This window comes from Aethalodelphis obliquidens, unplaced genomic scaffold (genome assembly GCF_003676395.1).
Source record: "Aethalodelphis obliquidens isolate GAN/ISIS:26980383/991018 unplaced genomic scaffold, ASM367639v1 scaffold26, whole genome shotgun sequence".
Taxonomy (NCBI): Eukaryota; Metazoa; Chordata; class Mammalia; order Artiodactyla; family Delphinidae; genus Aethalodelphis; species Aethalodelphis obliquidens.
This window is the reverse complement of record NW_020837970.1, coordinates 2800270-2827398: the sequence shown is the minus strand read 5'-3', so window position 1 is coordinate 2827398 and position 27129 is coordinate 2800270. Positions and strand designations below refer to the sequence as shown.

General features: G+C 39.3%; 1 protein-coding gene across 1 annotated transcript; it reads left to right on the top strand.

Annotated features, from left to right (window-relative positions):
- Positions 1-898: 898 nt before the first annotated feature.
- RSL24D1 (ribosomal L24 domain containing 1) lies at positions 899-26854 on the top strand. Its single transcript, XM_027123069.1, has 6 exons — positions 899-1028; positions 18189-18302; positions 20041-20113; positions 22837-22900; positions 24661-24746; positions 25716-26854. Exons 1-6 carry the CDS (start codon positions 948-950, stop codon positions 25787-25789), a joined length of 492 nt encoding a protein of 163 aa, XP_026978870.1. The 5' UTR covers positions 899-947; the 3' UTR covers positions 25790-26854.
- Positions 26855-27129: the final 275 nt, after the last annotated feature.

Below are 27129 nucleotides of genomic sequence, written 5' to 3'. Positions count from 1 at the left end.
AAATGTGTATTGGATGCCTAATTACGTGCCAGGAACTGTTCTAGGTACTGGGAGTATAGCTGTAAACAAAACGACAAAAATCCTTGCCTTCATGGAGCTCACATCCCATTGAGGGGAGGCAGATAACAGCAAGATGCAGAAAAGGGTGAACAGGATGCTCATCAGTGTTATCAAGAAGAGGGAGTGGAGACACGTACACACAAATGTTTGTCTATGCACAGAAAACCTCTGGTAGGTAATAAAAGGACGTGACTGCTACTGGAGAGGAGGACTGGAGGTCTGGGGAGAGAACTTAAGTTTACTGTGAAGAAAAAAAAATTTTTTTAACCACATATGTATATTAATTAAAAAGCGCGGAGGTGGGGGAGTAAAGGTGGAGACCACCACTACAAGTCTTTAAAACACTGCCGCTTAAGTCCTCCGAACCTGAGGCTCAGCTGCTTCGGTTGCAGCGCGTGGCAGCAGGTTCCCGCCGCGGACATCAGGCAAGTCGGCTTGGGACTGCAATCATGGGCGGGGCTCGGGCCGCAGAGAAATGAGTTCCTGGAGACGAGCCACGTGTGGAGAGCCGTCTTGGGAAAAGCACAAACCAGAAACAAGATATACAAGACGTGAGTAAATGCTGACGTCGTACGACACGGTGGGGAGGAAAACTAGAGGCTCGGACAGCCAGTTCAGAAGCCTGCGTAGAAACGCGCACTTCACCAGCGGGCGGCCGCACTCTGGGCCTGCGCCAAACGGCAGCGCTTTTGCCGGCGTGCCCGCGGGGTGGCGCTGTCACGTCCGGCTAGCTTTCCAGGGGGCCCCCAAGAGCGAAGGAACACCGCCTTTTCCGAGTGGAGAACCGGAAAGAGAATCACTTCCCGTGGCGGGGCCACGTCACTTCCTCTTAAGCGCGGCGTCTGGCCGGGGCGTCCGCACGAGCGGCGTCCGCACGAGCGTTCAACATGAGGATTGAGAAGTGTTATTTCTGTTCGGGTCCGATTTACCCAGGCCACGGCATGATGTTCGTTCGCAACGACTGCAAGGTGAGACGGCCGGGAGTAGCGCGCGCTCCGCTGCGCTCCCGCCGGGCTGAAGCCGCGTCCGCTCGGCTCGGGGTTCCTCTGCCCCTGCGTGGGGTTTGGTCTAGGATTTCGGCTCGTGGGGCTGGTTTTGCTAGCGGCTCCGACCTCGACCTCCCTCTTGGGGAAGGTTCTCCTGCCGGCGTCGCGACCGGAGCTGGTCACTAGACCGCCGTTGGGCGAGGCTGGCTGCCATGAGGTTGAGGAGCGATTCCAGCCAGCGCCGACGGGGAAGCTGGGAGTCTGTTTGCCCACTTTTGCACATGGGCCACGTTCTTCAGTTCGGTAAACTTTGTTGATGCATGCCGGGTTAAGCATCATTGCTGAGGTCCGCGTCTGTACAGATGAATAAGACTTGGGGTCGGCCATAGTCTGTAGAGGTTGATAGAAATGTTGCATATGGCTTAATAATAGAGTTATGTATTATGAAGCTGTTGGAGGTGTTTTGGAGACGGTCGTCTGTAGAAAGGCACAGAAAGGAAGTGACGTTTATCCTGGATCTTGCATTTTGCTTAAGAACGTGAGGAGAAGGCAGTCTAGGTGGAAGGAAAACGAACAGTTTGAGCAAAGGCACAGAGGGGAGCAGCTACTTCTCTGTTTAGGGAAGTGACGGATTGCAGATGGTAATAGAGGCTTGGGGTAGGGCTATAATGAAGTACGGTTTTCACTGAATGTGTATCACTTTTTCATCATCATGAAGTCGAAAGATCATAAGTTGGGGACCGTCTGTATAAGGCCTCTGTGAAAGACTTTATGAGTGATACATGAATTTGCCTTTCATACCGGAATGGATCTCATTCCTCTGTTTAACACATTGTTTCTCAGAATTAGACCTCTCTTGTATTTGCCTCTGAATCACTGGACACTTGTAGAAAATACTGATTCCTGGTTTCCACCAGATCTATTGAATTGGAATCTCTGGGGAGAGAGGAAGAGGAGCTAGAAATCTATATTCATTGAGGTGATTTTGACATGCTAAAGAACTACAGTTCTTGTTTCATTACCTTATGTCTGTATTCTACATGAAAAATATTGACCTCACTAAATTAGGAGTAAGGGGTCTTGCCAAAAGTGTGGGACCAAAGCGATGTTTGAAAACTTGAAAGAGCATGTAAAAGATTTTTTTTTTTTTTCCCGGTACGCGGGCCTCTCACTGTTGTGGCCTCTCCCGTTGCGGAGCACAGGCTCCGGACGCGCAGGCTCAGCGGCCATGGCTCACGGGCCCAGCCGCTCCGTGGCACGTGGGATCTTCCCGGACCAGGGCACGAACCCGTGTCCCCTGCATCGGCAGGCGGACTCTCAACCACTGCGCCACCAGGGAAGCCCTCATGTCTCTTTTTGAATTATGGTTTTCTCAGGGTATATGCCCAGTAGTGGGATTGCTGGGTCATATGGTAGTTCTATTTTTAGTATTTTAAGGAACCTCAATAGTGTTCTCCCTAGTGGTTGTATCAATTTACATTCCCACCAACAGTGCAGGAGGGTTCCCTTTTCACCACACCCTTTCCAGCATTTATTGTTTCTAGATATTTTGCTAATGGCCATGCTGACCAGTGTGAGGTAATACCTCATTGTAGTTTTGATTTGCATTTCTCTAGTAATTAGTGATGTTGAGCATCTTTTCATGTGCATCTTGGTCATCTGTATGTATGTCTTCCTTGGTGAAGTGTCTATTTAGGTCTTCCACGCATTATTATTATTATTTTTTTCCGGTACGCAGGCCTCTCACAGTTGTGGCCTTTCCCGTTGCGGAGAAGAGGCTCCGGACGCGCAGGCTCAGCGGCCATGGCTCACGGGCCTAGCCGCTCCGTGGCATGTGGGATCTTCCCGGACCGGGGCACAAGCCCGTGTCCCCTGCATCGGCAGGCGGACTCTCAATAACTGCGCCACCAGGGAAGCCCAAAAGATTTTTAATTCCTGCTCTCAGGAACATGACAAAGAATTTATAGCAATGAATGAAATGATTGTCAGGTTGGGGTGTAATTCACAGTGGGCATTATGGCTTTGTGGATGATTTGGTCATCATGACTATGATTTTTGTCCATCAGTGTTTGTCAGCTGGGTATGGGAATTAGAAAGGATGATGGGAGCTATCTAGAGTTGTATGTTGATCTGGCAGACACAGTGGAAGTTCAAGTTGATGAGGAAGTCTATATTGCTAGCAAGGATAGTGTTGAATTAGCTGGGAGCTAGCTTGCTGTAGGGAAGACCAGTGTATCCAGAACAGAGTTGATTGGGGAAATAAGAAGTAGAGGCCCTGAAGCACTAATGAAGAACAGGTGCCTCATTTTTTCTTTGTTGATGATTCCGAAATCTTTATCTCCTTAGTTTCAGGTGTGAATTTTCTGCTTGACAGGGAAATCCTGTTTGTACCTAACAGTGAGCCTACTGAGAGTGTTCCTTATTACCTCAAATCTTTTTGCTCTCTGAATTAATACTGTCATCCACCTAGACAGTTCTGCTAGAAACTGAGAGTCATCTTTGAATCTTTCACCGTTTATATCTAGCTATAGGTTCTATCCATTCTGCCTTTGCAAGGGAGAGTGGTGTCTTAGCTTTCTTTCTGCCCACCTGCCCTGGGTCCAGATTAGGCACTTGTCGCTTTGGTAGCCTCCTAACTAGTCTTTCTGCATTTATGCTTTTAGCTTTTGGGACCGTCTTTCATAGAAACCTCCCCTCTTATGCTTCTCAGGTAGTTTCTTAAGAGTAGAATTAGTGTATTACTGTTCCATATTTTCATAGTTTGCAAACAGGAAAAATATACATACTCTTAAGGTGTGCTTAATAAATGTTTGTTGAATTAGTGGCATAAGAACTTGAAGATGTGGCATAAGAACTTGAAGGTGTTGGAAGAACTTTGAGGCTCAGATGGATCATTTGTGTGCATGTTGAAGACTGAGGATGATGCCAGAGGACTAGGTTAAAAGGGAAATTTGAGTCTTATGAAGCTTTGTCTCACACATAATCGTTTACCACCTACCCCACCATAGATTTAACCACTTCCTTAATGTGTACTTGCATATTACTTTATACTTGATTATTGTGTATAGTTATATCCCATTGTTTATATCCTAGTCGGTTCTTTATCTCTCTTGTTTGCAAAATGAGATTTTACCACGTTGCTAGACTAAGCTTCTCAACGTAGGGCGTCATGTTTTAATTATTCTTGTATCTAGTACAACATCCAGCACATAGTAGCTGCTCCTTATTTGGGGATTGAATCCCCATCCCATCTCAGTGACTCCAGTCTCTTCAGATAATTCATTGTGCTTTTCAGGTGACGTCTGTTAGATATGGAGTTCAAGTAGACTTGCCTGTAACTTCCCATTGGCTCTCTTTGGAACCGAGGAGACCTGGGACAAGTTCAGGTCTCTCATTAGGTATATCTCAGAAGTGGGGATTTGTTTAGGAGTTATCTAGTAGGTATTAAACATTGAAGGCTTTTACTTAAAAAAGGTAATAGTACTTTGGCTGAAAATAAAGAAATTTTACCAATAATGATTTTATAGTGAGTTATTCCAGAAGACTACAATATTCTCCTATTTTCTAGTTGGTTTGAAATTAATTCAAGAATGTAGACATGCTTTTACTCGAGTCTCGAAGGAGAGGGCTCTCCATGAGGTCAGGGCTTAGATCAGATTGATCTGGTATTGACCATTTCTAAGAAAACTATGTCCTAGTGTGTTTAGTGACCTATTTGAAGGTCTCCATAGAACAAAGTGTATATAAAATGAAAAGTATTTTGGTTTGTGATATATGCGTGTGTGTGTGTGTGTGTGTGTGTGTATGTTAGCTTGAAATGGTGATATCTTATTTTGACCTTTTTTTTTTTAATGGGTCACATTTTCTAGGTATGATAATTCAACTTAATTTTCTTTGCCAAGATCTACAAACTCAATTACTTTTTCTCTTCAGATTTCCTCTAGTAATACACACAAATTTCAATGTGTTCTAAGACAAAGTAACAAAATGATGCATTTTAGACTTATAAAATGAGTCCCAATAAGCCATTTCAGGAGCATGTTGAATGATCATTAAATTGTGAACACTATTACAGGATCACATCTTTTGGGATGAAAGTGAAGAATTAAAGTAGTGAAGAATCTTCCTAGTAGATCTCTGAATAAATACTTTAGAAAACAAATCTATAGTCAGTTTTAGTTGCTTTTTTGAAATTATTTTGTGCAATGGTGGAAAGAACCAAAGGAAGTTTCAGAATGGTTGTTTGAAACTTTTAACCCCCTCCCCCCATTGAGGTATTTAGAAAGTGAATTTTGAGAATTATTCTGAATTGCAAAGGGATTTAAATAAATGACTTTCCCTAAAACTGTTCCCTTCATTCAAGATCATTTGTAAGGTTTTACTATTATTCTATAAAAATGGTCGGGTTTTTTTGTGTGTTTTTTGCGGTACGCGGGCCTCTCACTGTTGTGGCCTCTCCCGCTGCGGAGCACAGGCTCCGGACGCGCAGGCTCAGCGGCCATGGCTCACTGGCCCAGCTGCTCCGCGGCATGTGGGATCTTCCCGGACTGGGGCACGAACCCGTGTCCCCTGCATCGGCAGGTGGACTCTCAACCACTGTGCCACCAGGGAAGCCCTACAAATTTCCTTTTTAGCACTGCTTTCCCTGCATCCCTTAAGTATTGGTAGGCTTTGTTATCATTTTCATTCATGTCAAAATATTTTCTAATTTCCCTTGTGATTTCTTCTTTGCACCCTTGATTGTTTGAGTGCATTGTTTAATTTCCACATATTTGTGAATTTTCCAGATTTTTTTCTGTGATTGATTTCAGTTTCATTCTGTTGTGGTCAGAGAACATACTTTGTATTATTTTAGTCTTTTCAGATTTATTGAGACTTGTTTTGCGTTCTAAAATTATGGTCTGTCTTGGAGAATGTTGCATGTGCAGTTGGGAAGAATGTATATTCTACTGTTGAGTGGAGAGTTCTACTGATGTCTATTATGTCTGGTTGTTCTATAACATTGTTCAAGTCCTCTGTTTCCTTATTGATCTTCTTTTTGTTCTGACCGTTATTGAAAGTGGGGTATTTGAAGTTTCCAATTGTTACTGTTGAACTATTTCTTCAATTCTGTTGGTGTTTTATTTTCTTTTGGTGCATATATATATATATATATATTTTATTGGAGTGTAGTTGATTTACAATGTTCTGGTAGTTTCTGGTGTACAGCACAGTGATTCAGTTATATATTATACATATATATTACATTTTTTTTCATATTCTTTTCCATTATGATTTATTACAGGATATTGAATATAGTTCCCTGTGCTATGCAATAGGACCTTGTTGTTTATTCATTCTGTTGGGTTGGCCAAAAAGTTCGTTTGGTTAATGAATACATTTAATAAAGTTCTTGCTGAAAATGAAAAATGTGTGTTTTATTTTTACTTAAAACCGAATGAACTTTGTGGCCAACTCAGTGTATATAATAGTTTGCATCTGCTAGTCCCAAACTCTCAATCCAACCGTCTCCCACCCCCACTCCCCCTTCGCAACCACAGGTCTGTTCTCTATGCATGTGAGTCTTTTTCTGTTTCATAGATAAGTTCATTTGTGTCATATTTTAGATTCCACACGTAAGTGATATCCTATGGTATTTGTCCTTTTCTTTCTGACTTACTTCACTTAGTAGGATTATCTCTAGGTCCATCCATGTAGCTGCAAATGGCATTATTTCATTCTTTTTTTATATTCCATTGTGTATATATGTGTGTGTGTATACATATATATGATATTTATATATGATATTTATATATATATATCATATATATATGTCTCTCACATCTTCTTTATCCATTCTTCTATCTATGGACATTTAGGTTGTTTCCATGTCTTGGCTATTGTGAACAGTGCTGCTATGAACATAGGAGTGCATCTATCTTTTTGAATTACAGTTTTGTCCGGATATTTGCCCAGGAGTAGCATTGCTGGATCATATGGCAACTCTGCTTTTAGTTTTTTGAGGAACCTCCATACTGTTCTCCATAGTGGCTGCACCAATTTACTTTCACACCAACAGTGTAGGAAGGTTTCCTTTCTCCACACCCTCTCCAGCATTTGTTATCTGTAGACTTTTTTTTTTTTGCGGTACACAGGCGTCTCACTGTTGTGGCCTCCCGTTGCGGAGCACAGGCTCCGGACGCGCAGGCTCAGCGGCCATGGCTCACGGGCCTAGCCGCTCCGCGGCATGTGGGATCTTCCCGGACTGGGGCACGAACCCGTGTCCCCTTCATCGGCAGGCGGACTCTCAACCACTGCGCCACCAGGGAAGCCCATCTGTAGCCTTCTTTAATGATGGCCATTCTGACTGGTGTGACGTGGTACCTCACTGTAGTTTTGATTTGCATTTCTCTAATAATTAGCCATGTTGAGCATCTTTTCATGTTCCTGTTGGCCATCTGTATGTCATCTTTGGAGAAATGTCTGTTTAGATCTTCTGCCCATTTTTTGATTGGGTTGTTTGTTTTTTTGTTATTGAGTTGTATGAGCTATTGGTATATTTTGGAAATTAAGCCCTTGTTGGTCACATCAATTGCAAATATTTTCTCCCAGTCTGTATGTTGTCTTTTCATTTTGCTTATGGTTTCCTTTGCTGTGCAAAAGCTTGTAAGTTTGATTAGGTCCCATTTGTTTATTTTTGCTTTTATTTCTATTGCCTTGGTAGACTGACCTAATAAAACATTGGTACGATTTATGTCAGAAATTTTTGCCTGTGTTCTCTTCTAGGAGTTTTATGGTGTCATGTCTTATGTTTAAGTCTTTAAGCCATTTTGAGTTTATTTTTGTGTACGGTGTGAGGGTGTGTTGTAACTTCATTGATTTACATGCAGGTGCATATATATATGTATTTTTTAAACATCTTTATTGGGGTATAATTGCTTTACAATGGTGTGTTAGTTTCTGCTTTATAACAAAGTGAATCAGTTATACATATACATATGTTTCCATATCTCCTCCCTCTTGCGTCTCCCTCCCTCCTACCCACCCTATCCCACCCCTCCAGGCTGTCACAAAGCACCAAGCCAATATCACTGTGCCATGCGGATGCTTCCCACTAGCTATCTACCTTACTACGTTTGTTAGTGTGTATATGTCCATGACTCTCTCTCGCCCTGTCACAGCTCACCCTTCCCCCTCCCCATAACCTCAAGTCTGTTCTTTAGTAGGTCTGCGTCTTTATTCCTGCCTTACCCCTAGGATCTTCATGACATTTTTTTCCTTAAATTCCATATATATGTGTTAGCATACGGTATTTGTCTTTTTCTTTCTGACTTACTTCACTCTGTATAACAGACTCTAGGTCTATCCACCTCATTACAAATAGCTCAATTTCGTTTCTTTTTATGGCTGAGTAATATTCCATTGTATATATGTGCCACATCTTCTTTATCCATTCATCCGATGATGGGCACTTAGGTTGTTTCTATCTCCGGGCTACTGTAAATAGAGCTGCAGTGAACACTTTGGTACATGACTCTTTTTGAATTTTGGTTTTCTCAGGGTATATGCCCAGTAGTGGGATTGCTGGGTCATATGGTAGTTCTATTTGTAGTTTTTTAAGGAACCTCCATACTGTTCTCCATAGTGGCTGTACCAATTCACATCCCCACCAGCAGTGCAAGAGTGTTCCCTTTTCTCCACACCCTCTCCAGCATTTATTGTTTCTAGATTTTTTGATGATGGCCATTCTGACTGGTGTGAGATGATATCTCATTGTAGTTTTGCTTTGCATTTCTCTAATGATTAATGATGTTGAGCATTCTTTCATGTGTTTGTTGGCAGTCTGTATATCTTCTTTGGAGAAATGTCTATTTAGGTCTTCTGCCCATTTTTGGATTGGGTTGTTTGGTTTTTGTTATTGAGCTGCATGAGCTGCTTGTAAATTTTGGAGATTAATCCTTTGTCGGTTGCTTCATTTGCAAATATTTTCTCCCATTCTGAGGGTTGTCTTTTGGTCTTCTTTATGGTTTCCTTTGCTGCGCAAAACCTTTTAAGTTTCATTAGGTCCCATTTGTTTATTTTTGTTTTTATTTCTATTACTCTAGGAGGTGGGTCAGAAAGGAACTTGCTGTGATTTATGTCATAGAGTGTTCTGCCTATGTTTTCCTCTAAGAGTTTGATAGTTTCTGGCCTTACATTTAGGTCTTTAATCCATTTTGAGCTTATTTTTGTGTATGGTGTTAGGGAGTGATCTAATCTCATACTTTTACATGTACCTGTCCAGTTTTCCCAGCACCACTTATTGAAGAGGCTGTCCTTTCTCCACTGTACATTCCTGCCACCTTTATCAAAGATAAGGTGTCCATATGTGTGTGGGTTTATCTCTGGGCTTTCTATCCTGTTCCATTGATCTATCTTCCTGTTTTTGTGCCAGTATCATACTGTCTTGATTACTGTAGCTTTGTAGTATAGTCTGAAGTCAGGGAGCCTGATTCCTCCAGCTCCTTTTTTCGTTCTCAAGATTGCTTTGGCTATTCGGAGTCTTTTGTGTTTCCATACAAATTGCGAAATTTTTTGTTCTAGTTCTGTGAAAAATGCCAGTGGTAGTTTCATAGGGATAGCATTGAATCTATAGATTGCTTTGGGTAGTAGAGTCATTTTCACAATGTTGATTCTTCCAATCCAAGAACATGGTATATCTCTCCATCTACTTGTATCATCTTTAATTTCTTTCATCAGTGTCTTGTAATTTTCTGCATACAGGTCTTTTGTCTCCTTAGGTAGGTTTATTCCTAGATATTTTATTCTTTTTGTTGCAGTGGTAAATGGGAGTATTTTCTTGATTTCACTTTCAGATTTTTCATCATTAGTATATAGGAATGCCAGAGATTTCTGTGCATTAATTTTGTATCCTGCTACTTTACCAAATTCATTGATTAGCTCTAGTAGTTTTCTGGTAGCATCTTTAGGATTCTCTATGTATAGGATCATGTCATCTGCAAACAGTGACAGCTTACTACTACTTTCCGATTTGGATTCCTTTTATTTCCTTTTCTTCTCTGATTGCTGTGGCTAAAACTTCCAAAACTATGTTGAATAAGAGTGATGAGAGTGGGCAGCCTTGTCTTGTTCCTGATCTTAGTGGAAATGCTTTCAGTTTTTCACCATTGAGGATGATGTTTGCTGGGGGCTTGTCATATATGGCCTTTATTATGTTGAGGAAAGTTCCCTCTATGCCTACTTTCTGCAGGGTTTTTATCTTAAATGGGTGTTGAATTTTGTCAAAAGCTTTCTCTGCATCTATTGACATGATCATATGGTTTTTCTCCTTCAATTTGTTAACATGGTTTATCACATTGATTGATTTGCGTATATTGAAGAATCCTTGCATTCCTGGAATAAACCCCACTTGATCATAGTGTATGATCCTTTTAATGTGTTGTTGGATTCTGTTCGCTAGTATTTTGTTGAGGATTTTTGCATCTATGTTCATCAGTGATATTGGCCTGTAGTTTTCTTTCTTTGTGACATCCTTGTCTGGTTTTGGTATCAAGGTGATGGTGGCCTCGTAGAAGGAATTTGGGAGTGTTCCTCCCTCTGCTATATTTTGGAAGAGTTTGAGAAGGATAGGTGTTAGCTCTTCTCTAAATGTTTGAAAGAATTCGCCTGTGAAGCCATCTGGTCCTGGGCTTTTGCTTGTTGGAAGATTTTTAATGACAGTTTCAATTTCAGTGCTTGTGATTGGTCTGTTCATATTTTCTATTTCTTCCTGATTCAGTCTTGGCAGGTTGTGCATTTCCAAGAATTTGTCCATTTCTTCCCGATTGTCCATTTTATTGGCATAGAGTTGCTTGTAGTAATCTCTCATGATATTTTTTATTTCTGCAGTGTCAGTTGTTACCTCTCCTTTTTCATTTCTAATTCTATTAATTTGAGTCTTCTCCCTTTTTTTCTTGATGAGTCTGGCTAGTGGTTTCTCAATTTTGTTTATCTTCTCAAAGAACCAGCTTTTAGTTTTATTGATCTTTGCTATTGTTTCCTTCATTTCTTTTTCATTTATTTCTGATCTGATTTTTATGATTTCTTTCCTTCTGCTAGCTTTGGGGTTTTTTTGTTCTTCTTTCTCTAATTGCTTGAGGTGCAAGGTTAGGTTGTTTATTCGAGATGTTTCCTGCTTCTTAAGGTGGGCTTGTATTGCTATAAACTTCCCCCTTAGAACTGCTTTTGCTGCATCCCATAGGTTTTGGGTCGTTGTGTCTCCATTGTCATTTGTTTCTAGGTATTTTTTTATTTCCTCTTTGATTTCTTCAGTGATCACTTCATTATTAAGTAGTGTATTGTTTAGCCTCCATGTGTTTGTATTTTTTACAGATCTTTTCCTGTAATTGATATCTAGTCTCATGGCGTTGTGGTCAGAAAAGATACTTGATACAATTTCAGTTTTCTTAAATTTACCAAGGCTTGATTTGTGACCCAAGATATGATCTATCCTGGAGAATGTTCCATGAGCACTTGAGAAAAATGTGTATTCTGTTGTTTTTGGATGGAGTGTCCTATAAATATCAATTAAGTCCATCTTGTTTAATGTATCATTTAAAGCTTGTGTTTCCTTATTTATTTTCATTTTGGATGATCTGTCCATTGGAGAAAGTGGGGTGTTAAAGTCCCCTACTATGAATGTGTTACTGTCGATTTCCCCTTTTATGGCTGTTAGTATTTGCCTTATGTATTGAGGTGCTCCTATGTTAGGTGCATAAATACTTACAATTGTTATATCTTCTTCTTTGATCGATCCCTTGATCATTATGTAGTGTCCTTCTTTGTCTCTTTTAATAGTCCTTATTTTAAAGTCTATTTTGTCTGATATGAGAATTACTACTCCAGCTTTCTTTTGGTTTCCATTTGCATGAAATACCTTTTTCCATCCCCTTACTTTCAGTCTGTATGTGCCTCTAGGTCTGAAGTGGGTCTCTTGTAGACAGCATATATAAGGGTCTTGTTTTTGTATCCATTCAGCCAATCTGTGTCTTTTGGTGGGAGCATTTAGTCCATTTACATTTAAGGTAATTATCGATATGTATGTTCCTATTCCCATTTTCTAAATTGTTTTGGGTTCGTTATTATAAGTCTTTTCCTTCTCTTGTGTTTCTTGCCTAGAGAAGATCCTTTAGCATTTGTTGTAAAGCTGGTTTGGTGGTGCTGAACTCTCTCAGCTTTTGCTTGTCTGTAGAGGTTTTAATTTCTCCATCAAATCTGAATGAGATCCTTGCTGGGTAGAGTAGTCTTGGCTGCAGGTTTTTCTCCTTCATCACTTTCAGTATGTCCTGCCACTCCCTTCTGGCTTGTAGGGTTTCTGCTGAGAGATCAGCTGCTAACCTTATGGGGATTCCCTTATGTGTTACTTGTTGTTTTTCCCTTGCTGCTTTTAATATACTTTCATTGTATTTAATTTTTGACAGTTTGATTAATATGTGTCTTGGCGTATTTCTCCTTGTATTTATCCTGTATGGGACTCTCTGTGCTTCCTGGACTTGATTAACTATTTCCTTTCCCATATTAGGGAAGTTTTCAACTCTAATGTCTTCAAATATTTTCTCAGTCCCTTTCTTTTTCTCTTCTTCTTCTGGAACCCCTATAATTCGAATGTTGGTGTGTTTAATGTTGTCCCAGACGTCTCTGAGACTGTCCTCAGTTCTTTTCATTCTTTTTTCTTTATTCTGCTCTGCAGTAGTTATTTCCACTATTTTATCTTCCAGGTCACTTATCCGTTTTCTGCCTCAGTTATTCTGCTATTGATCCCATCTAGAGTACTTTTAATTTCATTTATTGTGTTGTTCATCGTTGTTTGTTTCATCTTTATTTCTTCTAGGTCCTTGTTAACTGTTTCTTGCATTTTGTCCATTCTATTTCCAAGATTTCGGATCATCCTTACTATCATTATTCTGAATTCTTTTTCAGGTAGACTGGCTATTTCCTCTTCATTTGTTAGGTCTGGTGAATTTTTATCTTGCTCCTTTATCTGCTGTGTGTTTTTCTGTCTTCTCATTTTGCTTATCTTACTGTGTTTGGGGTCTCCTTTTTGCAGACTGCAGGTTCGTAGTTCCCGCTGTTTTTGATGTCTGTCTCCAGTGGCTAAGGTTGGTTCAGTGGTTTGTGTAGGCTTCCTGGTGGAGGGGACTAGTGCCTGTGTTGTGGTGGATGAGGCTGGATCTTGTCTCTCTAGTGGGCAGGTTCACGTCTGGTGGTGTGTTTTGGGGTGTCTGTCACCTTATTATGATTTTAGGCAGCCTCTCTGCTAATGGGTGGGGTTGTGTTCCTGTTTTGCTAGTTGTTTGGCATAGGTTGTCCAGCACTGTGGCTTGCTGGTCGTTGAGTGAAGCTGGGTGTTGGTGTTAAGATGGAGGTCTCTGGGAGATTTTCGCTATTTGATATTATGTGGAGCTGGGAGGTCTCTTGTTGACCAGTGTCCTGAAGTTGGCTCTCCCACGTCAGAGGCAGAGCCCTGACTCCTGGCTGGAGCACCAAGAGCCTTTCAGCCACACGGCTCAGAATAAAAGGGAGAAAAAGTAGAGGGAATTAGTAGACGTATGAGGAAAGAAAGAAGGAAAGGAGGGAAGGAAGGAAGGAAGGAAGAAAGAAAAAGAAAGAAAGAAAGAAGCAAAGAAGGAAAGAAGGCAAGAAGGAAAGAAAGGAGGGAGGAAGGAAGGAAGGAGGGAAAGAAGGAAAAAAGACAGAAAGAAGATACAGTAAAAATAAAGTATAATAAAGTTATTGAATTAAAAAATTCTTATTTAGAAAAAAAAAGGGACAGATAGAACCTTAGGACAAATGTTGGAAGCAAAGCTATACAGACAAAATCTAACACAGAAGCATACACATACACCCTCACTAAAAGAGGTAAAGGGGGAAAAATCATAAATCTTGCTCTCAGAGACCACCTCCTCAATTTGGGATGATTCGTTGTCTAAAGGAGGGAAGGAAGGAAGGAAAGAAAGAAAGAACGAAGGTAAAGTATAATAACATTATTAAAATTATTAAGAAAAAATTTTTTTAAAAAACCATGGACGGATAGAACCCTAGGACAAATGGTGGAAGCAAGACTATACAGACAAGATCTCACATAGAAGCATACACATACACATTCACAAAAAGAGGAAAAAGGAAAAAAATCATAGATCTTGCTCCTAAAGTCCACTTCCTTAATTTGGGATGATTGGTTGTCTATTCAGGTATTCCACAGATGCAGGGTACTTCAAGTTGATTGTGGAGCTTTAATCCGCAGCTTCTGAGGTTGCTGGAAGAGATTTCCCTTTCTCTTCTTTGTTCTCACAGCTCACAGGGGCTCAGCTTTGGATTTGGCCCTGCCTCTGTGTGTAGGTCGCTGGAGGGCGTCTGTTTTTTGCTCATACAGGACGGGGTTAAAGGAGACGCTGATTCGGGGGCTCTGGTGCACTCAGGCCGGCGGGGAGGGAGGGGCACGGAGTGCGGGGCGGGCCTGCGGCGGCAAAGGCCGGCGTGACTTTGCACCACCCTGAGGCCCGCCGTGCGTTCTCCCAGGGAAGTTGTCCCTGGATCCCGGGAACCTGGCAGTGGCGGGCTGCACAGGCTCGGCGGAGGAGGGGTGTGGAGAGTGACCTGTGCTCGCACACAGGCCCCTTGGTGGCGGCAGCAGCAGCCTTAGCGTCTCCCGCCCGTCTCTGGGGTTCGCGCTTTTAGCCGCGGCTCGCGCCCGTCCCTGGAGTTCCTTTAAGCAGCGTTCTTAAACCCCTCTCCTCACGCACCAGGAAACAAAGAGGGAAGAAAAAGTCTCTTGCCTCTTCGGCAGGTGCACTAACCCCTTCAGGCTGTGTTCAAGCCGCCGAGCCTCAGAGCCTTAGCTCGCAGCCCCGCCCGCCCTGGCGGGTGAGCAGACAAGCCTCTCGGGCTGGTGAGTGCCGGTTGGCACCGATCCTCTGTGCGGGGAATCTCCCCGCTTTGCCCTCCGCACCCGTTGCTGTGCACTCCTCCGCGGCTCCCAATCTCCCCCCTCCGCCTCCCGCAGTCTCCGCCCGCGAAGGGGCTTCCTAGTGTGTGAAAACTTTCTTCCTTCACAGCTCCCTCCCACTGGTGCAGGTGCCGTCCCTATTCTTTTGTCTGTTTTTTCTTTTTTTTTTTCTTTTGCCCTACCCAGGTACGTGGGGAGTTTCTTGCCTTTTGGGAGGTCTGAGGTCTTCTGCCAGCCTTCAGTAGGTGTTCTGTAGGAGTTTTTCCACGTGTAGATGTATTTCTGGTGTATCTGTGGGGAGGAAGGTGATCTCTGCGTCTTACTCTTCCGCCATCTTCCTGAAGTCCAGCCATATATGTTTTAAGTTATATCTTCATGTTGGATTGACCCTTTTATCATTTTATGGTGTCCTTTTTTGTCTTTTGTAACAATTTTTCTTAAGACTTATTTTGCCTGATATTAGTATAACTACTAATATAGTTATACTATATAAACAGTATAACTACTGTTATGCTGTCCTGTAGACAGCATATAGATGGATCTTTTTTTTAAAAAAATATTTATTTTTGGCTGCGTTGGGTCTTTGTTGGTGCATGCGGGCTTTCTCTGGTTGCAGGGAGCAGGGGCTATTCTTTGTTGCAGTAAGTGGGCTTCTCATTGCGGTGGCTTCTCTTGTTGCAGAGCACGGACTGTAGGCTCATGGGCTTCAGTAGCTGTGGCTTGTGGGCTCTAGAGCGCAGGCTCAGTAATTGTGGTGCACAGGCTTAGTTGCTCCGTGGCATGTGGGATCTTCCCGGACCAGGGCTTGAACCTGTGTCCCCTGCATTGGCAGGTGGATTCTTAACCACTGCACCACCAGGGAAGTCCCAGGATGGATCATTTTTAAAATTCATCCTGCCAATTTCTGCCTTTTCATTGGAGAAGTTGATTTATTTACGTTTAAAGTAATTACCAGTAAGGAAGGACTTCTGCCATTTTTGATATTTGTTTTCTGTGTCATGTCTTTTTTGTTCCTCAATTCTTATTACTGTCTTACTTTATGAGTGCTTTTTCTGTAGTGTACTGTTGCGATTCCCTTCCGGTTTCTTTGTCTGTATATTTTTAGTTTTAGTAACTTTCTTAATGGTTACTCTGGTGACTACAATTAATCTTAATTTCCCGTGATGTAGATTTATATTTATTGTTTTATACAATTGTCTTTTAAATTAAATCTTATGAAAAAAGAGGAGTCACTAACTAGAAATTCATTAATACTGACCTTTATACTCACCTATTTAGTTACCTTTACTGGTGTTCTTTATTTCTTCTTGTGGATTCAAGTTACTGCCCATTGTCCTTTCATTTCGGCCTGAAGGACTCCCTTTAGCATTTCTTGTAGGGCACTGGCAACAAACTCTAAATTTGTTTTTATTGAGGTGAGATTTACATAACATAAAATTTACCATCTTATTTTTATTAAGGTATAATTGACGTACAACATTAGTTCCATGTGTACAACATAATGATTTGATATTTATATATATTGTGCAATGGTCACCACAGTAAGTCTAGTTAACATTTGTCACCATTACCTTGTTACAGAATTTATTTTACTGTGATGAGAACTGTTAAAATCTACTCTCTTAGCAACTTTCAAATATGCAATACAGTCTATTAACTGTAGTCATCATGCTGTATATTACATCCCCATGACTTATTTTTTTTATAACTGGAAGTTTGTATCTTCTGACTCCCTTCACCCATTTTGCCCACCTCTCCCGCTTCCCTCAGTCTCTAACAACCACCAATTTATTCTCTGTATCTGTGAGCTTTGTGTTTTTGTTTTTTTAGATCCCACATGTAAGTGATATCATACATACGGTATTTGTCTTCCTCTGTCTGCTTATTTTACCTAGCATAATGCCCTCAAGATACATCCATGTTGTTGTAAACAGCAAGATTTCCTTCCTTTTTTCTTTGGCTGTGCCACGTGGCTTGTGGGATCTTAGTTCCCCAACCAGGGATCGAACCCGGGCCCCCTGCCATGGAAGCACCCAGTCCTAACCACTGGACCACCAGGGAATTCCCAAGCTTTCCTTCTTTTTTATGGTTGAATAATGTTCCATTATATATATATGTCATATTTACAGTGGCATGAATAGTATTTTATTGTATATATACACCACATTTTCTTTGTCCATTTATCTCTAGATGCACACTTAGGTTGTTTCCATATCTTGGCTAGTGTAAGTAATGCTGCAATGAACATAGACATGCATATATCTTTTCAAATTAGTATTCCTGTGTTCTTTGGGTAAATACCCAGAAGTGGAATAGCTGGATCATATAGTAGTCCTGTTCTTTTTCTGAAGCATTTCCATAATGTTTTCCATAGTGACTGCAGAACTTTACAATCCCACCAACAATTACAAGTGTTCCCTTTTCTCCACATCCTCTCCAACACTTGTTACTTCTTGTCTTTTTGAAAATAGCCATTCTAACTGTGGTTTTGATTTTCCTTTCTCTGATTAGTGATGTTGAGCATCTTTTTATGTACCTGTTGGCCATCTGTCTTTTTTAGGAAAGTGTCTATTCAGGTCTTCTGCCCATTTTTTAATTGTATTGTTTGTTTGCTATTGAATAGTATGAGTTCTTTACATATTTTGGATATTAACCCTTTATCAGATATATAATTTGCAAATATTTTATCCCATTCAGTAGGTTGCCTTTTTATTTTTTTTGTTTTTTGTTTTTGTTTTGCGGTCCTCTCACTGTTGTGGCCTGTCCCGTTGCGGAGCACAGGCTCCGGACGCGCAGGCTCAGCGGCCATGGCTCACGGGCCCAGCAGCTCCGCGGCATGTGGGATCTTCCCGGACCGGGGCATGAACCCGTGTCCCCTGCATCGGCAGGCGGACTCTCAACCACTGCGCCACCAGGGAAGCCCCAATGGTCGTTTTTAACCATATTTTTGGGGCCCTCAATCTTTAGTTGTGATGCTGTTTTAGTCAAAAAATAGTTCAATTTCCATTTTATGTGATATGTCTCACACATTTCTAAATGGTGTTTTGAGTAAGTAGAAGCAGTTGTGAGAACGATTGTTACTTCTCAGACTTAATAGTATATTTTGTTTGGTAGGATAACATCCTATGGTATAAAATTTTTTAATATTGACTTTTCACTATTTAACACTTTTCTTGTAGGTGTTCAGATTCTGTAAATCCAAGTGTCATAAAAACTTTAAAAAGAAGCGCAATCCTCGCAAGGTCAGGTGGACCAAAGCATTCCGGAAAGCAGCTGGTAAAGAGCTCACAGTGGTGAGTACGGTTAGTTATCAGTATAGTTTTTACAGTTTTCAAAATTTTAACTTCTGGGTGGGAGATGTGATTTCATTAACTAACAAGGCTTCCTATAGAATGGTTAATGAGTGACTTATTTGCATCTGGTAATCTCATTCTCACGTGATCCTCAGAACCATAAATCTGTAGAATTCTGAAAAGGAAAAAAATTCCTAGTTTGTAAAAGTGATTTTTCTTATTCTCGAAAAAGTATTTTTAGCTCTTGCAACAAGGGGAGAATTATTTAAATGGATTGAAGTTGGAAATTGCTACTTAAGGATTTTGAAAGGAGGTTAAGAGATTAAAGGGTTTTTGACTAGCAGTGAGGACTCAGATGAGGTTAAAGGGTTTTTGACTAGCAGTGAGGACTCAGATGAGGTTTGTAGTAGACTCATTTATCAGTTTCTTGATTTCTTTAGCAGGACTGTGTGTCTGAGAGCAGAGAGCTTAGTTCATAATGGCAGTGTAAGGAGGAATAGTGAGGAATCAGGGGTGAGGGAGTTCCATGGGGCAAGCCCCCACCATCATATTGCTGTTAATTGAGTTGGTGTAAGGACCTGGTGAAGCTTATCTGCACTCGATCCTTAAAAAGGGAGGAGGGGAAGCTGCTTCACAGGCTACCTTTGAGGGAGGGAGAGCTTTCAACTGTCCCCTTCCGCCGGACTTCCTCTTCCCCCAAACCCATGACTCTTTCCCACCTCGCCACTCCTTAAAGACAGTATCTAAGTAGTTGCTGTGAAGCCCTTTGCTGTCTTTCTCGACACCTGAGGTTCTTCAGTGAACATAAAGTATATTTTTTGACAACACATAAGGCCAAATCATAATTGTCACAAAAGTAATTTTCACTGTGGACGAATAGATATGTTGCATCTCAAATACAGGTGGCAACTGTATGAGTGAAGAAAGGATGCCGGGTCATAGTCATTTGCTGGTGACCACTTACCTTATCATGGCTGAGGTTACTGTGATCTGAACAGAGGCATGTGTATATAAATGAAGTAGCCACGTGCAGAGTTAATGCTGTTCCATATGCCAGAGTCTGATAGCTTTGAAAACTAAGAAATATCTGTAGTTTTTCCAAAATTATTTTGCATGTTTTGAGATAAATAGGATTGTTAATTGTCAAAATATCAACTACATTTGGAGGAGACTAAAGAATTTCAGGCTGAAGCTTACATCATGCAGAGTCGTACCACATTATTTGAAGATGTGGTTTCAACTCTGCGCTGTAACACAAAGGTTTATAGGTATTGAAATATATAAACATGCTAGGTATTTTTGTTGAACCATATGCAGTTCTCAGTGTTTGACTTTTTGATCTATGGGAAAAGGAAATTTCATATGGTTCAAACTAATATAAAGTTTTCTGGCTGTGAGTCTCATCTAGGAATAGGAAATAAGGGAAGCTTTTTTAGTTCGTTTATAATCCCCATGATTGTTATAGGCCCCTATGAGGGATGGTGGTGATCCTCTCCCCTCCCCTCCCTTTGAGAATCACTCATACATAGACAGACGTTTTCAATAGGGCTGTCTTGTACATCGTGGTATTTAAAGGAGAAAAAGGTTGAAAACTTGTATCTTCTGGGATCACCCCGGGGGAAATCTTAATATGTGCCCATAGCTTGAAACACTTAGAACTTTTGTGAAAAGGAGAAAAAGTTTTAAGAAATGCTTCCTTTCTACCTCTCTTAAAACCATATTTCTCCTCTTCTTACAGGATAATTCATTTGAATTTGAAAAACGTAGAAATGAACCTGTCAGATACCAGCGAGAGCTGTGGAATAAAACCAGTAAGTCACAAGGACTACCGGGGATTTTCAGGAGACACTGGTTTGGGATATTACCATAACTTTAATATCAGTTGGTTGTTTAAATATTAGATTTCTTTTCATCAGTTAGCTTTTATACTTTTATCCTTATTTTAATGGCTCTGTTGTATTTGTGGGTTTTTTAAATAAGCTATCCCAAATCCTTTTCAGAATTGGCTGATGTATCCATTATAAAAATGACATAATTATTAAATTTGATATTATTTGAAGTGCCTACACAGAAATATAAAAACATTCAAATATCTGGGGGAAAAAATAGAGATGTAGAATACTTTTGGGGGGTGAGTGTGGCATAGTTAAAATATACAAAAAACCTAACACACTTTACAAGTTTAGATAATTTGGTTTAGGGATATAAGTATTGTTTTCTGTATACCTAATAAAACTTAGTGATTCTGTAAAGTTAAAAAGTACAGCATGTAAGGTGATAATTACAAATTTTCTAAGAGAACTTCTAAGTGCTCGACTTGGGTAAAAATGAAGCTATAGGCTACTGAAACTAAAAGTAATGTTTAATTCTTATCTACCTACCTACCTACCTCTCTGTTTTGTTTACTTATTTAAGTAAGCAGAGGGTTTAATTTAAAAAATTCTCATGTAGTAAAACGTAGTTCCTTAAGCTAGCTTGTAGATTCCACTATGTCTCTATGTGTGTTTGAGGCCCTTGGCCCTGCCTTTTCTCCTTCCCCCATGCCTGCTTATGCAGCCTTTAGCCATTTCTAGTCTTGGGTGTGGAGGTGATGTAGTTTGTTAACTAGAAGTCTCTAAGACTTAGAATTCTACCAACTTTATTGGTCTCTAATGGATTATTGGCAGGGCATACTTTTCAATACCTTTTCACCAGTTAGTCACAAGACTTCAGAGGAAGAGTTGGAAAGTTATGGGCCTTTGTAGTAGCATTTGACACCCTCTAAAGCCTTGTTTAGCTTCCTGAACTGTGTGGAAAAATCAGAGTCCCAATGGGGACTTGCCTCAGTATTCTGCCCCTTGGTGTGCTTGTTTGGTTTATCTTTTTAAAACATAAGGTCTTTCCCTTCTGTTTTGTAATTAGCAGAGGAGTTAATTTCTGATTAGCAGTTGGTTTTATTGGGTTTATTTAGTAAGGAAATAACACTGATTCAAACGCAAGGATTTCTGAAGAGATTAATAGGATTTTTTAAATTGAAGAGATTAATAGGATTTTTTAAATTGAGATTATAATTGACATATTAGTTTCAGGTGCACAGCACAATGATTTGATATTTGTATATATGGTGAAATGATCACCAAAATAAGTCTGGTTAATATCTACACCATACATAGCTAATTTTCATAGGATTATTAAATTGATTCCTAAAGGTACTCTTGGCAGGGACATTATTGGAAGATCCTAAAGCGTTTCTGGACCCCACTGAGTTTTATTTCACTTTGGCCTTTGTTTTCTTTTTTGTTACTACTTGAAGGTAGCAGCTCCAGACCATTTTTACCCATAACTACTTTTATTTGATGGGTATTCAGCTTGATATGGAAACTGAGGTACATATTTTAGTCCTCTGTGGATCTTCAGTTACTAAGATCCTCTGTGCTGGTATCATGATGTTTATGTTGTTCCTGAGAAATACTGTGTGTTCTCTAAGATGTTGTCTCCTTTACCAATAACCACTGACTCTAGCATACAAAGATGAACAGGGCATACACAGTCCCTGATCTCTCAGTGCATTTTACTGAGTACTCTATTTTATTGTTTCTGTTAGACAGTAATTGGTTTAGGTATTATCACAGAGTCTCATTCATTTGCCCCACTCAGATCCACAGACTACACTTTAAGAATCTGGACTGGGAATTGTGCTATTTAGTATGGTAGCCACTAGCCCCAGGGGCTACTGAGCAATTAAAATGTGACTAGCCTGAATTGAGATGTTCTGTAAATATAAAACACATGCTGGATTTTGAATACTTAGTATGAAAACAAGCATAAAATATCTCAGTAATAATTTTTTATATTAATTACATGTTGAAATGACAGTATTTTGGCTATGTTGGGTTAAACAAAATCTATCTTAAATTTAATTTCAAACTGTTCCTTTTTACTTTTTTAAAAAAAGTGGCTACCAGAAAATTTTAAATTACATGTGATTTATCTTACATTGGACAGTGCTGATATAGATTCTAGAGTAGTTGGACTCAACTCCCTTATAGCCAAGGCTCCTCTACACATTTTCTGAAACAGTTGGATTTTAGTGGTTAAGAACGTGGCAGATTGGTTCATTCTACCAGTATTCATCATGTGCAGATCATATCCTAGGCACTTGAAGAAAAAGTGGCTTTTATGACAAGGTAGAGTCTATTTATGGAGATGACAAGCTAAGAATGGGATTAATTGCCATTAATCCAAGTTCTCTGTAGAATAAAATTTGAAAAGCGTTGGACTGGTTTCACAAGTACAAGAAAAATTTAGTAGTAAAGGCTTTTGCAAAATAAAAGAGAAATGATACGTGGGAAAGAGTCAACAGTGATATCAGCCAAGGGTGCATACCTTTGTCAGCTATTTTAGTAGGAATTGTTTTTGAGGTGAGTTTTTTGTTGAGTTTAATCCACTTCTAAGCCACAGTAAAGTAGTGATTGTTAAAGCTCCTGTTGGTTATAATCATCCTGCTTGAATGAATGTACATAAATTTGTTAACATTTATGAATTTTTTTTGTAGTTGATGCAATGAAGAGAGTTGAAGAGATCAAACAGAAACGCCAGGCTACATTTATAATGAACAGGTATGAATATTTAAAATATCTTTATTTTCATGTAACTTCAAACTTTCAAAAACTGGCAAGATAGTATAAAGAAGTCTTGTATATTCTGTTAGCATTTTGCCAAATTTACTTTAACTCTGTGCGTAGTAAGTTGAAGACATGATACCTTTTCCTAAGTATGCCTCTCTCTCATTCTCTCTCTCTCTCTCTCTCTCTATATATATATATATATCCTAAAAATAGTATGTTCTTTTTCTCTGGAATTTTAAAATTGAGGTATAATTGACACACAACATTAGTTTCAGGTGTACAGCATAAGAACATGCTCTTAATAACCACAGTATAGTTAAATCAGAAATTAACACTGCTAAAATACTATAGACCTTACTAGATTTACCTGTTGTTCCAATAATGTCCTTCATAGCAGAAAATCCTGGATCATACATTATATTTAGTGGTCATATCTCCTCAAGCTCCTTTAATCCAAACAGTTTCTCACCTTTGTCTTAGATGACATTGGCCTGTTTGAAGAGTACAGGTCAGTCATTTCATAGAATGTTCCCCGGTTTTTGTTTGTTTTCTTCGTGATTAGATTCAGGTCCCTTTGGCCAGAACATCATAGAAGTGTGTCCCCCTTAAGCACCCCAGCAGAGGCACCTGTTGTCCCTTACTGGTGATGTTAACTTTCATTGCTTGGTTAAAGTAGTGTCTGCCAGTTTTCTCCACTGGAAAGTTACTGGTTTTTTCCCCTTTTTAATCAGTACGTATCTTGAGGGAGACACATTGAGACTCGGCAAAGAGCCTGTTACTCCTCAAACTGATACGTACTGGTTTTCGCATCCATTAGAGTTCTGCCTGAATCTGTTACTACTGTGATTGTTGCCAAACGGTGGTTTTTCTGATTTCATCATTTCTTCTCCGTTTATTCGTTGACCTTCTTCTTATCTAAGAAAGAGCATTTTCCTTTTTCCCCAGTTCCAAAATTTATTCTTTTATTCACATCATATCTGTGTGTATTAATTCTTACTGGATTCAATGAGTTACAATTCTTTGTCATTATTTTGATGTTCTAAGTGCCCCAAGTTGGCCAGTGAGAATTCCTTCAGGCAGGCTGTGTGTCAGTTTGACAGTTCCTCACCATTCTGTGAGTCCTTTCTTGCTTTTTGCTTTATGGCTAATAAGATTTTCCCTGCCCCAGCTTGGAATTGGCCATTTCTTTAGAAGGGGCATCGCTTTTGATCTAGTCACCATAAAAGTCATAGAAAAGCATGTGTCAACAGCTTTCTGGCTTAAAAAAAAATTTTTTTTTAAAGCATTACAAAAGACCCAAATGCTTGAGAACTAGTCTTGAGAACTAGTCTGTTAGCTTTTTTTGTTGAATGTCTTGTGTTTTGTGCTCTTGTAATTACTGAATGATTTAAAAAATTAGGTAACAGAGACTACAAATCTTTCTCCTCAAATAGAGAACACAGACACTTTAATAATTAGAGATTCTTACTCTGTGTAATCTCTGGGACTTGTTAATTCTTTGTTTCAATCACATCCCTTCATTCACTGAGCAAATATCTTTTCAACCCCTGTTTTATTCCTGACTAGGTGCTAAGAATACAGTGAATGAACAAATTGGGAGTGCAGGAATCATGTTTAAGCTAATTAGGAACAAGAAATGAATTGTGTTCCCATTGCTCATTTGTGTGGCTAACTTAATACAATTTTTACAAATTAGGAATTAATGTCTTTTAAAGAGATTTTAGTAACTGAAATTTTGGCCTTTGTCCTAGGTTGAAGAAAAATAAGGAACTACAGAAAGTTCAGGACATTAAAGAAGTGAAGCAAAACATCCATCTTATCCGGGCCCCTCTTGCAGGTAAGTACTGCACTGTGCAGGAGTTCTGTGCCTTAAGTAGAGAAATGAAAAATCTGGATTGTTGTCCATGTAATTGGGTACCAACCAACTTTTTAAGGTTGAATCTTTTCATGTAAATGTTCTCCCTCATTTATGATATGACTGTTTATAAAAATAATTTAGTCAGTGTGTTTCCCAGTTCCAGTCAATTTATTGCGTATGGTGTTTCTTTTCTCCCTTCATAAAATCCTAGCTTCCACAAAATCCAAGTTAATCAAAACGATTTGAGTAATAATTTAATAGATGATTTTGCCTCATACCTGTTTTGATTAAAGGATAATGTTTTATATTAGTAGCTCTCAAACTTCATTTGGTGTGGGAGTTACTTGGGGGACTTAGTATGTAAACATAGAGGTCTAAGCCCCTTGAGTTTGGACCTCTGTTCTTTACTAGCTCTCCAGGTGAGTCTGATACTTCAGTTTGAGAACTATAGTTTTGTATTAAAAACCCTCCTTGTGCTTATGTAACTTACAGTTAGGCACTCACTTGAGCAGTTGCTTGTGTGCATAATTTCTTTTGTGAGATGCTAGGAAACCACTCTTTTTACTCAGCTGGTGCCAAGTACAATCTGTTAAAAGGAGAGAAATTTTGGTGAGATATAGCTATGCCTAAACCTTAGTAAAGTCAAATCCTATAACCACATATTGGGTAGATTTATGCAAAAGTCCTAGCTAGGTTGTTTTTGTACCAAATTTTTAAAAAAAGACAAAATCCTGGAGCATTGTTTCACATATAGATGATATGGACTGACAGACACCCAAAAAACAATAGGAATGAACCACTGTTACCTAAGTTTTTAGGTAACCCTCTTTGAGGTAGGTATTACAGTGTTAAGAGCAGAGACCCTGGTTCAAGGTGGCCAGGGTTCACATCCCAGCTCTTTGTCAAGAGTTTAATTTCTTTCTTTCCCTTTTTTTTTTTTTTTTTAAGGCAAAGAAAAGCAGCTAGAAGACAGAATGGTGCAGAAATTACAACAGGATGTGGACATGGAAGATGTTTCTTAGAACTCTTACTGTCTGTAACCATTTCTATAAGTGCATCTGGAAATCTCCTTTGGAGACACAGAACTTCTAAATTATTGGGGTTTTTTTCATATAAGGTCACTCATATGAAAGGGGATTAAAGTGCTTCCTTCCTACATTGGTCTCTACAGAACAGCAGATGTGGATGCTTGATCGCATCTCAACGGTAAGCCTTCACTGAGAGATACACTTTTATAAGTCATGAAAATTGTTTGTAAATACAGAAGTGAATTGTGGACATAAAATGGTCATGCCATTTGGTTAATGGCACTAGGCAGCATTTATGTAACAATTAATGACAAATTCATGATGAGTTATATATAAAATAAAATTTTCATTGCTGTAAAATATTCCTTTCCTAGAAGGGATACAGCAAGGAACTAACAATCTGTATGATAATTAGCCTCTAGTAATTTCTTTTGATTTTAGTACTTCCGGTTTTGGTTTATTAGCTTCTTAGAAGAACATAATGGTCTAATATATTGAAGCCTAATTATGTTGGACCGTTTTGATCTGGTTTTAACTATTGTGATTGATAGGCATTTGTGGATGTTGGGGGTGAGTTGAATAGTCTGTTCCTGAAATGGCACTATATAATTTCTACTTTGGAGAATACTCACTTCTAAGTTGAGATTCCTAGTAGAATAAGATTTTTCTAGGCGTCCAGTACCTATTAAAATTTTTTGTGTGGTTTTCTTTTTAAAAACTCCTTAATTGTTTGTTTGTGGACAATTGGACGTATGGGTAACACATTATAGATTATTTGCACATAAAATTGTTTCTGAAGTAAGTGCCTACGTATTTATTATTTAAAAGTACTAAACAAAAGGTATGAAGTTTGCTCACACATACTAAGAAGTAGGAGATACATTTAGAGAGAAATGTATACTTTATACTTCATGTTTTCTTATTTTTACATTACTTATGAGTAAGTATGTTTAGAGTATTAGGTAACTCAGTTTTTTTTAGGACAAAATTTAGAATAAGTTCCAAGTTTTAAGGTTATATAATTATATAGTTATGGCTAAATTTTTATTTTAGTATTAGATAGTAAAAAAGTGGACTGATCACTGGACCACGTGTTAGAAGACCTGAATCCAGCTTTGTTCTTATTGATAAAATAAAGCTCATTTGTAAACAACATTATTGATGCAACATTTAGGGGAAATATGTATGTAAAGACATTTGTAAAATTACTTGAAGTTTTCATTGCATTCTATATTCATGTTTGTTTTAATATAAACTTGTTTAAAATTACATAGTAAAACTTAGTTTCTTAGTAAGTAAGTTTTACTGAATTTTAAGAAACAAATTTCCTACTG